General features: G+C 42.5%; 1 protein-coding gene across 1 annotated transcript in view; it reads left to right on the top strand.

Moving 5' to 3' along the window:
* Nucleotides 1–13,082, top strand: part of gbe1b (glucan (1,4-alpha-), branching enzyme 1b) — a gene marked incomplete at its 5' end in the record, with an annotated part of 42,309 nt that overhangs the window by 4,435 nt on the left and 24,792 nt on the right. The window contains 5 exons of the mRNA XM_003968668.3: nucleotides 908–1,023; nucleotides 2,916–3,041; nucleotides 4,226–4,361; nucleotides 6,200–6,290; nucleotides 7,329–7,538. Coding sequence (XP_003968717.2) covers nucleotides 908–1,023; nucleotides 2,916–3,041; nucleotides 4,226–4,361; nucleotides 6,200–6,290; nucleotides 7,329–7,538 — 679 coding nt within the window. The remainder of the gene's footprint in view (nucleotides 1–907; nucleotides 1,024–2,915; nucleotides 3,042–4,225; nucleotides 4,362–6,199; nucleotides 6,291–7,328; nucleotides 7,539–13,082) is intronic.

Raw genomic sequence — 13,082 nt, 5'->3', positions numbered from 1 at the left:
GTGCCATCGCGGAGCTTCATCACTTTATCTTTTGTTCTTGGGAATTTCTGTGTCAAATCTCCCCAGCTGCTTTTTCCACATTCTTTTATCTCTCGTTTGTTTTTCACTTTTTAATTATCTACCAGGACCGTAGGAATAAGCTCAATTCCAACATTCCATTCTGTGAGAGCTTACATTTTGACACGGATCCATCGTATTATTTCATTTTAATTTTGTATTAAATGTGTAAACAGCCCGCCGGCTGTAGTTATGAATAAGATGCAGAACAGTAAACTGCAGTGGGGAAAACTATGACTTTGTCTGTGTCCCGGTCAGTTTAGGAGCGTCTCCTGTGATTCATTTTCCACCCTGCTGTTGCATTTTCTCATGAATAGCAAGCATAGAGGGAATACTGAACAAAAACAAACTCCTAAATTTACATGGCAGGGTGGCATATTTAATAATGTGTGTCCCAGTAATGTTCCTGCCGGTCAGCGACTTATGGCACCCTATTATCTGCAGGTTATGAATGTTGCACATCTGGGGGTTTTCTCAGAATTAAACTTTAATGAGCAGCAAAAAGTGCAGTTCATCACCTTTGGTATCTAATGGATGGCGTCTGGAACAGTGAGTAAAGTAACAAACATCACAGCAGGAAATGAGATCATGAGATCAGAGCACGAAAGCACCAAGGATTTGGATTCTGATCATGAGAAAGGGAAAAGCAAGACACTGATTATCACCTTCAGGTGGTGTTAGCTCGAGACAACGTAACAGCTGGGATAAGCAGAAATAAATGTCAATTGTTCTATTCTGAACATGCCTTTTACCATCCCAATCATCTCTCTTGTGACGGTGCTGTCCTCTTCAAATTTGCATGTGTTCTAAACAGCAATTAGGCTGATTTCTACTTTGCTTCTGCCTGCAGATGGATGGGACAAATTCTCTCACCCCTACATCAAGAAAGATTTTGGCAAATGGGAGCTGACTCTGCCGCCCAGGCACGACAGGTCTCCAGCTGTGGACCATGGCACCAAACTCAAGGTGGCTGCAAAACATCTTCATACTGATTTTCACGCGCTCAGCTGCTCCTCTCTTGACCAGGCAGGAAGCGGGCCTGTCGCTGTAATGTATGAGGGAGAGTCCCACTCATGTGTGGCCAACCGAGTGAAAACCTGGCGCGTTGCTGTCAACATCACGCCATACTCGCAGCACGGGGAGTGGGGTTATTTTATGTATTCCGCCTGCACCGTGAAGGGTAGATGCACCTGCAGACCACGGCTGAGGGCTGGGGAAGGCATCCCTCAGGGCGTGCTACATTTGCCTGCACAAATCCCCGGCCTGTAGTGTGTGTAGCTGATTGGTTTTTAGCTCTAGTTAATAATTCATCAGAGTCAAACGTAAAACGCGTCCCTTCCATTATGCATTGTCTCCCAAGCAAGCGCCGCGGATGAGAAATGACCCCTGAAATGAAATGGCATACACGGAATGGACGGCATTTGTGGCGCCGCTCTCCTTGGGACCGGGTCATCACTGGCATACTCCCGCACCCCGGACAGACTGCCCAGCTCCCTTTGTCGGCAGAGGTCAGTCTAAGGACGATAAGAAGCAGATGGAAATGCTGGCACCTGGCCTTTCCTCATGCACCCCTGCTGCCTGTGAAAGGCTGTCTTGCTGTGCGCTCCACATTAGAATTAGTTCCACAGCACTCCCTCATGGAAGCACAAGCCTAGCTCCAATCACTCTTGTGTAGAGCAGCTTACCCTTCCAACCTCTTTGTTCAGCGCCCAATTTGTCTCCATAAACGAGCAGTGTGCTTTTGTGGGTGCAGAATTTGCAATGGGCTCTGGGTGAGAAGGGCTTGCAGCGCCGTGGAGACGTATTATTGACACTTTCAGGCACATCCACGTCTAACTTCATGCAAACTTGTTCTTAATTGTCTTTTATAGATGAACCACAGGCTGTGTGGTAGCTGCCTGTCATTTTTCTTTCGAGGACCCAGTGCTGGTATAATTTCCTGAACAACCGCTCTTGATTCATTTATCCGACTTTTTTTTTTGTTCTCCTCCATAATCGTACATTCTGTGAAACATGTCCCAAGGGGATTTGGCCCCCCCAAGAGAACTGACCGTAATGAAAAACCCCAGAGGGGGGTTCAGCCAATAAATCAAAAGCAGGTGGCATTGGAACAATCATTACTTCACAACAGAAGCTAAAATGATTTGGGCTCTAATGCTGGTTTCTGCAGGGAAAGAACAGAGCAAGCAGAGGGTGGCTAACATCACCAAATCGATTTCCTCTTATTTTTGCCGTCACTGTTCAACTCGCGTGCTGGCTTTCTCCTTTCTTACATGACAGATGGAGACAAAGTAACTTGGCAGATCATTGCTCCCTATATCCTCTCATAATAGAAGAGGGACAAAGACTAATGATTTTAGACTGTCATATTCACTCATAAAAAATGCATGCATAATTACAATTGAATTGAGATTCACCACTACGCGTCCTCGGGTCAATGCTAAACCCTTTTTGTCCCCTTAGTGCATCTAGAAGCCCACAGATAGGTGGATTTAGCACTGAAGTGAGGGTAATTGCTGCTAAAGTTTCTGTGTTGGTGTATGACAAAGTAAAGTTTTTTGTCTAATGGAGAAGAAATATGGACAGCAAAATTATGTTAGCATCTTAGACGTCCTACCCTGAAAAGACAAAGGCTGACAGAATGAGTAGCTTCAGTGTTTTGTGGCTGGTATATGCTGCCCTCCGACGTTTTGATCTTATATCACCTTGGTTTAAAATCAGGCCATCCTAAATGTGCGTCCTCCTTTCTCTGTTCTGATTTAAAGTTACTGCTGCCATTCTGAAAGCAGCCTCTAAATCCCTGTTTAGGTTCCCTTGCTATAATGGAACGTGACATCATGGAAATTTGTCTCATTCAGGTGGTCGTTCACACCAAGCAGGGCGAGCGGCTCTATCGGATATCTCCATGGGCCAAATATGTAACCAGGGAAGAAAAATCCGTCATCTATGACTGGGTTCATTGGGATCCTCCTCATCCATACATTGTAAGTAAGCTTATTGATAAAATTCAACTGTATAATAAGAGCTATATACAAGTATAAGCAATAATAAGGGTATAATATATACTATAGCACTGAACAAGGTACCAAATGCTCACATGGTGCCCTGTGAGGGGCATCAGTAAAATATATTCAACAAAAATTACTAAATTTGTCTGTCAATGCAGTCGGCGCCTTTTAAGCGTTGACTAATTGCACAATTCTGCTGCTTTGAGAGGGTCTAAATGGGTGTTAACGCCACGTGATGCCCTCGACACAGCTGAACACATGCTACACTAGAAATAAAGCCCTCAGGGAGGGTAGACCTCCACCAAGCAGCTCATTTCCCCACATATTGTGAGTTACACCAAAAATTAATACTGGAATTACTTGGAAAACCTTTAACGAGTTTGCTGATGCTCGTCCCGCATTCGAGGGTGAGCCTCGGTGAAAGGATCGCTGATTGAGGCAGCAGATTACAAACTATGATTCCGATCGGAGAATCGAGGCACTTGGAGAGAGATCTGAGTTATCTTCCATTGATGGAGGTTCTTCAACTTAAAAACGAGTAGCCTTTTCACCCAAATATTGTGACTTACACCCCCAACACAGCATAGATTATATATAGGCAGTAGTAATAAAGAGTTGTATAACGTAGTAGGTTGCTTCATGATCCCAGCTCCTTTGGCTCAAAGGTCAAAGTCCCACTGGAATCTGAAACATCACCAAATGTAATCATCTGTTCCCCCCTTGGCAACATTTCCTGGAAATTCCATTAAAGTGAACAACAAACAAATGCCTGCTTTCACAGAACCTCCTTGGCAGAGGTAATAATACAAGGCTACTAAATACTACCTTGCGTTCTTTATTGTTTGGTAATTGGCACCGTTTTAATTAGACTTACACTCATGCTAGAGGTATATTTTATTTGTTTGCAAGTGGCCATAAATTCCGCCTGTGCGTTTACAAGCTGTGATGGGAAGTTATTCCAGTTTTTGGTTTTTTTCTAACTGTACGAATCCCATTTGTCTCGTATTTTTTTTAACGTATACAAAATCCTTATTACTTTTTGAGGTTGTAGCATAAACGCGGGGAAAATCTTCACGTCCTCAGCCAAGTCAGCTGCATTTGAAGCAGTGCCTTTTGTTTACAGCGGCTGATTTTCTGCCCAATTCTGGCTCCCTCTCTAGCAAATCCACCCTCGGCCAAAGAAGCCCAGCAGCTTGAGGATCTACGAGGCCCACGTCGGCATTGCTTCACCTGAAGGGAAGATCGCCTCATACACAAACTTCACAACCAATGTGCTGCCTCGGATCAAAGACCTGGGTAAAAGACACCACAGCACACTTGATGAATTAACTGTCCATCAGCAATGTGCTTCGAAAGCATCATCATCTCCACAACCCAGCAGATCTGTGACTCTGTGTCGCTCCAGCAGGCGCTTTTTTACGCCGTCGTTCTGCACAAAAGCGCCTCTGCATTCAACATTTTGTTCACTGGCTGCACCTGAAGGGACGGCCGAATGTTTCGCGCAGCACCGATCAGACAAACGTCAGACCGAGCGCCAAGTCCCGTCTCTGACATCATTTCTCTCTAATAAAATCACACAAATGATGCACCTCATTCTGTAAAAACAGACCGCGAAGGCACCCGCTGGTGACACCCTGCCAGAACAAACGAATGTTCCGATCGACAGATACTTTTTTAATGGAATGAAAAATACTGTAATAAAATACAAAGCAAAGGCAACTTAATATTTAATATTGTGAACTTAAAGGGGAGAACACTGAACACAGGTTTCAACACAAGATTCAGTTGCATCATATTATTTTACTGCTGACTCATGATCTAATTTCCTCTGACTGTTTAATTCCAGTATTTTTCAGAATTCCCCACCTTATTGATTTCCTTGGCTTTGACGTCGCTGGCTTCTTCTACTCTTGTCATCTTATCTGCAGTGAATTCCAATATTCTTCTCTAAATAACGTTTTTGTCATGGAGGAACTGAAATGAGTTTTGATTCAGCCCGCTGATCCAACATGGACCTTGTTCCTAAATATGTGCACAGTCAAATGTTGCAGGAAAACAACATTTCAAACCCAAAAGAATTGAAAACCCAAATAACTTGAAATTCCTAAATTATTATTTAATGGCACAGCTGCATGGTTGGCGGTACCGACCGCCTGTCAGCCCAAGCACAAATTTAATTTCCTTTATTTTGTATCTCCCCACCACCACCACCACCCATATTTCTTCCTGATATTTTGCCATAATGGAAATTCACTGGAAAGCAAATTGGATCAGTGTCTTCTAAAACAGTGGAGGCTAAATGGTAAATCTCAATTCTTCAGACCACCACGGTGTGGTCTTCACAGATTAAAATGTAATTATGCTCTCTTTTGGTCCAACTTTAAGCAGCAAAATGCCTTTCTGGCCTCATTTCTATATTTGAGGTCTGGTAGAGTGAACTTAAACTTGGTGAAATAGACCCCTCCTCTTCCTCATTTTTTTTTCTTAATACAGTTCAGCTTACATGCAATGTGGCACTTCTCTGCATTTATTTATTTACTAAAAGGCCCAGATTTAAGAGGCAGAGTAAACCAGGTGCCATCTGATAAATGCTTCCCAAAACTGCCAGAATAAATGCTGTCAAAGACGGCTGCCGAGGGAATCACAATAGGATTCTCCAGGAAGCCAAACTCCACCATCTCCACTGACAGGTGCCTTTGACAAGCATTTCTTTCTTTTTTTCCCTTTTTTTTTTTTTTAACAGACTAAATATGAAATAAATAAAAAACAAAATTCACCTTCCTCTCACCTTGGTTCAGCTTTCACTGGCTTGAAAAAGAGCAGCGATATATTAAAAAAATAAAATAAATCCACTTTAGACACAAGTGGAAACCGGAGGTGTCCCCCTGGAATCGTTGGTGGCAGTTTAAAAGCTTGTTGTTGTCTTATTCATAGGAGCCATTTTGAAATGTCCTACCTGACCTTGTAACTCTGATAGCTGGTGTTTACTTGTTGCCACAGCTCGTCTCTACACTGCCAGAGCTGGCAGCAGGGACAAAATGGCCAGAGGCCCTATAGACACTAAAGAGTGACAAATGTGACATGATTTCACGTGATTAAGTCCGTATTTCTGCTCTCTGTCCTCCTGTGTGCAGGTTATAACTGTATTCAGCTGATGGCCATCATGGAACACGCCTACTATGCAAGCTTTGGATACCAGGTTACAAGTTTCTTTGCAGCTTCCAGGTAAATACTTGTCACGCTGCATGTCGCATTAACACTAAATGTTGGCTGTATAAACCGATATATGAGGAAAGCTGCTCCAACCTGTCTAAAATCAGATTTTTTAAGGTTTTCTTTGTATTTTTAGGCATAATTTTTTCTTTTTTTTCCCTATTGTAGTAACCCTTTCATTAATACTCCTGTTGAAGGACCAAGTGATTTAGAAGAAATGATGCACACAGCCAGTTATTAGTATTAGTTGGGTTGTTTCGCATTTGCACAGGCAGAAGAGGTTGTTTAAGGTCTTTTTTTAAAGTAGAACAAAGCACGGAACGCACTGAATCCCCAATGCCCACATGTCTGCTGCTCTCAATGGTCACTATATTTATAGAAATTAAAGTTGCCTGTCTTTTACAGCAGTGCAGCACCTCTTTTTTTCTTTTTTTCTATTACAGTGCTTTACCTGTCAGATGCTCCGTTCTTCTTCAGCTCTAAAGAGACGTCTCTGTTTATTATGATGTTTTTCTTTTATTAAAATCAAACAGTCGGAGCGCTGTTCAGCTCCGTAGGAAAGAAATCTCAAATTCAGGTTAGAAAGTTTGGCTTCGGCAGCGTTTTCTCTGTCAAAACATGTGCTGTGCATCAGAGAGTGGGAGTTGGAGATGGAATAAGTGTCTTCACAGTTATCTTTTTGTGAGATTTTTCTCTTCGACCGGAGCATAAACCTCAAGTAAAATGTATGTATTGTGCAATTTCACGCATGATTGATCTCTCAGTGTCATTTAAAGCCGGTACGGTACGTAGCGCCAAATAGGATAATACTGTTGCTATATGCCCTGTTTTGCAAGGAAGGTGATCTGCTGATAGCTGCAAGGACAGACAGGACATTATTGGACAATATAAGGAGTGTAGATAAGTCTGCTGCTGCCTACATTGCTACTCTGGCATGTTTTATGATGTATTAGCTCATATTATCATCATTTTTATTATAATAAAAAAGGAGGGATTGGCTTGGATAATTTGCCTTTTGGTATGTGATCGCACGTGTTTGCCTCTCTGTAGTCGCTACGGTACCCCAGAGGAGCTGAAGCAAATGATCGACGTGGCTCATTCGATGGGCATCGTGGTGTTGCTGGACATGGTTCACAGCCATGCCTCCAAGAACTCGGAGGACGGCCTGAACTTCTTCGACGGGTCCGACTCCTGTTTCTTCCATTCTCCACCCAGAGGAGAGCACAGTCTCTGGGACAGCCGCCTCTTCAACTACTCCAGGTACCGGAGCCGTCGACACCGAAACCGCTGCTCAGTTACTTCTCTGCACTCATTTGCATATATCCAGAAGCCATTGAGCAGAGCTTTAGTGATCTGGTGATCCGTCTGGACTTATAGGTACTTAACAGGACATTATCCTCTGGTCACCAACAGTACCTGACCATACCGGCCTTTTCCTCCATCTTACAATAGGTTCAAAAGCATTAACTATCACTGGATGGTGTGCAGTGACATGTTTATTTAGCTCTAGATAAATGCAGAAACACGCTTGGATTTGTGTTTTAAACTTGAGTTTAAACTATGATAAATTGGGCATTAAATAATGGAGGGGGGGAAAAAAGGAGACTGAAATGCCGCCATGTTCCTGTCAGATAAATAAATGATCACCTTTGAAACCAAAGTTGATAAATGAGCACTATGATTTTTATGGGACGTGAATTTAAATGCTGCTAGTGTTACAATACCTCTGTTGATTTGATAAACGAATGATCGGACTGAGTAATGCGCCTGCGTGTGTGCTGACACACCACTCGATTTATTTATTTTTTTCCTGATGGACTGATAAAGTGTCATACGCTGGAGGTCAAAGAGACGAGCTGAAAATGACAGATTACGCGTCGCTCCTGGCCGTTGACAGCTGCCTCAAGTCATACGTGCTGGACTCGGCCGTTAACGAAGGCGGGTTGGGAGCTCGCTTCCAAATAACGGCTTACTGATCCAGTCAATATTCATATTGTATGTGTGTGTGTGGCGGCAAACACAAAAAGCCTCAAATTGGCAGAAAGTTTTCTGACTGTACACACTGCATCTCTGAACTATTGATCGTCGTTTGTCCCTGAAAAAGCGTCTCTTTTAATGAACCCAGCGTGCCTTTTTTGAGCCAAGGCTGACCAATTTTCAATACAATATACAAAGTTTAGTGTCGGCCATGTGGCTGCAATAAAAGGACGCCTTCTTCCTCCATTAGTTATTGAACTGTCCTCGTCAGGGAAGCACTCATTAAACACCAAGCAGACACATACAACAAGTGGGAGGCGGATGAGGAGTCATTTGTACAGGCCCAGAGGAGCTCCACAATGTCATAGGCAGTTCATTTGTCTTCTCTGCCTCTCTGAGGTTAGTTGGACCGGTCATGGGTGTCAAACCTCTTTGCCTTTTCACTTGGAAAGGAAATGATCCTCGGGGGCTAACTTTGATGCTTCTGTTTGGAATCTGGCATCTGCACTCTCATCCACTAATGTCTGACCGTGTTGTTCTTATTCGGTTGACGGGAGCTGATTGTCACTGACTGTTGGAGAAGTTGCGCTATCCTTATTATTGCTGCCTCTGCGGCTCCACAGAGAAGTAACTCTCTTTGAGCGGGGGAACGCAGTTTTTAGGTTGGATTTGTTTTGTTTTTTTGCTGCACAATATTCGTCTCACTCTTTAGAAATAGTTGTTTGGATAGATCTCTCAGGATGTGCTCTGGGAGACAGTGCCCTTCAAGTCTAATATGTGTGCATTTTGAGACTTTAACACTTATCCTTGCTAACACTGTATTTGTGTGATTTCTTTTAATAGAAATTATGCTCTTATGAAACCAACCATTGAGATGTATGATTTAATTCTAAAACTTTTGACCATCAATTTTGCTCTTAAAATATCGAGGATATTTTTCCAAGTCTTACAACTTTTTTTGTAATTATAAAAGACAAGGCATTGAAATAACTAATGGAAAAGCACTGCAGAACCCTTATTGTGCAGAACCCTCTGCAGAGACACTAAAATAACCTTGAAACAATGACCGAGTGCCTGAGCTGCTTTTTCATCTTGTAAGAGGTTAGCAGGGACAGAAGCAAAGCCTTTGTTTTCAGATCAGGGCTTTCAAATGTGACAACTGTGAGATTGTGATTGTACTTTAATCTCCCGTGACTTCTCTCAGGCTCATTTGCATCCATTTTTTCAATATTTTCCTTACTAATTGGCCCAGGGCTAGGCTTTGGAAATTTCTTTTTAACCCGCCTTAATGTTCTCACGATGAGAGATCAACCTTGTGTTTTATGAAGGAGTAATAACTCTCTGTATGACATCATTATTCTTTTTAATCACATTTCTCTATTTGTTAATGGCGTGTAGATGGGGCACTGTGGAAAAATTACTTTTTCTTGCCTCTGTGCTACCCTTGATTTTTCTTTTATATGTATTTATACATAAAAGACATTTATTCTACATACACATAGAAACAATTTAAATAGTCGGTTAACTAAGTTTATTTCTTTGATGTAAAAGAAATAGTACAAAAGCCCTTATTGGTTCTGTGCTGATAGATCAGGGTTCATTTGTAAATACATTGCATTATTCTGGTAAAGCTATTATGGTCCTATTGAAATGATCTGAATGTATAAGTCTATTACGAGTGGACACTCATGTTGGGTCTGGCTTTTTTGTTTGCTTTATTTTTATCATATTTGTGCTTGGGTTTACTGCCCACATGAGGTATATTAGGTTTGGTAAGTTAACGGGATTCCTGCTGCGAACAGATGTGCGACCCGCTGCGTTCACCTTTGCCAAATCTTGATCAACTCCAATTGTGCGCCTTGGAGCCAGTGCACCGATGCACAGCTGAGGAGGCCAAGGGCTGCTGTACGTGCTGGTGTTTCATATGCAGATAGTAATCAGCTGATTGTGGCTTAAAATGAGTCTGAATACTAAATAGTCTAATTGGGATTGCAGAAGGCTGAAGTACGGCTTTACTTCACAAGGAAGCAGGATTCCCTGGTGTCCTGCAGATTAAAAGCTCTCACAAGCTTTGGCTCCATTATTATTGGGCTGGTCCGGCTTGCCGTAGTTTCATGTCACTACGTTGGTTTAACATTTAAAGTCACAGTCAATAGACACCGTCAAAATATAGCCATGTTGATATTTATTACCCCTGAGTTAGTGTTCGTGCCGCATGTGGACACACAGCAAGGGGGAGACCTGTTGTTTTTGCCCCTCTGCTGAACTTCAGCTAACGAGTTCAACTTTGCTGTAGGTGTGCATACTGACTACTTGAAGAAACCTGTAGGGCTTCCTGCAGGTCTCAGATGGAGGCAGTCGGTATGAGCACAGCAGCCGTGGACATTCAGGCTTCGTGCATTTCAAATAGGTAAAAAGCGTCAAGAACTTTACGCCGTTGACCTGTCATACATATAAATTACCGGCCTACAAACACTGTTCAGACTTGTACACATTAGTTTTGAGAGTGTTGTTGCTCATTTTTAACACATTGAATATGACAACTAAATTACACTTTGTGTACTGCAGCGGGTTTTTCCTACGTTATAAGTGATTTTAAGACATTTTGGTCCCATTTTGGACTGCTATCTGGGATTTCAAGATAAGGCAAGTTGGAAGGAACTTGAATTGTCAGACTACTTTTGAATTCTTAGACACAGTAAATACAATGTAACCCTAAATACAGGCTCCTGAAGATACAGGCAGCCTTACAGGCAACACACTATTACTCTCAGGCTGATGGGTAAAAACACACTTCTGCCAGGCAGCTTGAAAAAATGTCAGACAAATGGCTGATACTGTATCTGACACAAAGCAAAACTGGGACAGTCTGTCAGATATTTACATGCAAGACATCAGCAGACTGCCTGGAGGGCGGCTTAAGAATGTGGTAAAAATATAAACACGCTTTATTCATGCACTTCCAGAACAGATCACATATTTGTGTTTTTAAGGCACAAAGGTCTGAATGTTTAATTCAGACAGACTGCAGCTTATCTGTTGGAAGGTTGTCACGACTATAGTAAACACGATTAAAATTTTGTCAGTCTGTCAAAAAAAAAAGGAATTGTATCGACAACGTTAGCAGGTCATTTCTTTCAAAGCTGTTCAGTTTGTATTTAATTTATCCACAAAAGGATACTTGGACCAAGATATTTAAATTCATTGCGTGGGTCACTGCTGTCATTCTGTCAATCTTAAATGTATTAATGGCTGCAGGGATTGGAGAAAAATGTAATAATCTTTCAAATGGAGCAGGCTAGCAGTGCTTTTTGGGTCCAGAACACACAACATCCATCAGGCTGCTGTGGCACATTGTACAGAATCCCCTGTCAGCCTCCCAAATGTGTTTGGTCTTATCTGCAGCCTTAACTGTGACATTGTGAAAACAGTGACTAAAATATTTCCCTCCACCATCCTGACAGCCATTTTGACCCCTTATGCAGAAACACACACACACACACACGGTGCATTATGGAATTTGTTGTGTTTGCAAGAGAACAGAATGCAGTTGAACACCCAGCTGACGTGCAGACGGCGCGGTTGTTTTTTTTGACTCACTCTAACTAATGCAGCCTGTTTGTCTTTTAGGTATAATATCAGCACCTTTGATAAATCACTGCCTCCATCTGTACGAGCTTAATTCTGTTAGTGCTCTCTACCGAGATCCCATTGCCATTGCCAAGTTTTAGCATGAGGACAGTGCAATTTGTTTTTCTGTTAACTACGCAGCCAGAGTGATAACTTCAATGAGCTGTATAGGAAAAAAAGCGATGTACTGCGTCAGGTATTGAGATCTACTTTTGCACTGTAATTGGAGTTGGTGATGAATGGCATTGTGGGTACTAATGTGGCAGTATGGTTTCATCTTGGACCTTTGGCTCTTACTAGCTATTATCGCCATCCCGTGAGGATACATTGTGTCTGAGCTTTTGTTGGCTCTGCGCAGCAGAGCGGGGGACCTAATCTATTTATCACAGGGTCTGCGTGACCACCCAGCCAGCCTGCTATATGGGATCATCCTATGCTCCCTCGGGCTCTTCCTCAAGGGAAAGAAGACACTCCAATGCATGCAGCTTCACACCTGTCAAACGGTGCAAAGGTTCTTCCACCATGAGGGATGGAGCACAGACGAAATTCCCTGCATTTGGAGGAAAAAAGAAGGGGTTTGCTGACAGATAAATACATATTACAAATGTCATTAGGTATTGGAAATACTTACATTGAAAAGGTTTAGTTATTATTTTACTAGAAACACGTTACCTGTAAATTAAAACAGATTAATTGGAGACCCCAGATCGCACATGATCACTATGAGGGATCTGATTTTGCTACCTTCAAACATGGAACCGATGTGTAGAGCGTTCTGTTTGATGGTGCTCGCACATTTAATGTTGACAACCAAGTTGTACCAGAGGTTTCCATGGGAACACTCTTGTGAATCAGAAGTGGGGAGCAGCAAAGTATACTTTGCCTTGAGTAGCTGTTTAGATCCGGATGACTCTATCATCACTCAGTGAGGAGCAGGAACTGGGACCATTTATGGAATCCGCCTCCACCAGCCTCCACAGTCCAGCCACCAGGCACTGACAGCATTTACATGCTTTGCAGGAAGCCCTGGGCAATCAAAAGCTGCCAGTTGTGCTTTCAGATTTACAATTTCTTTTCAACCCTTTTGTTGTTTTTAACGGTCAGATACACTTGTTAGACATCACAGATGGACAACCCGAATGCCAAGTAGCCTTATGATATACAGCATCATCCCGAGGAATTGGAAACAAATTCCCA

Source organism: Takifugu rubripes, chromosome 11, assembly GCF_901000725.2.
Source record: "Takifugu rubripes chromosome 11, fTakRub1.2, whole genome shotgun sequence".
NCBI classification, from domain to species: Eukaryota; Metazoa; Chordata; class Actinopteri; order Tetraodontiformes; family Tetraodontidae; genus Takifugu; species Takifugu rubripes.
Note: the sequence above shows the minus strand (reverse complement) of the source record. Positions and strands in the feature narration are given on the sequence as shown.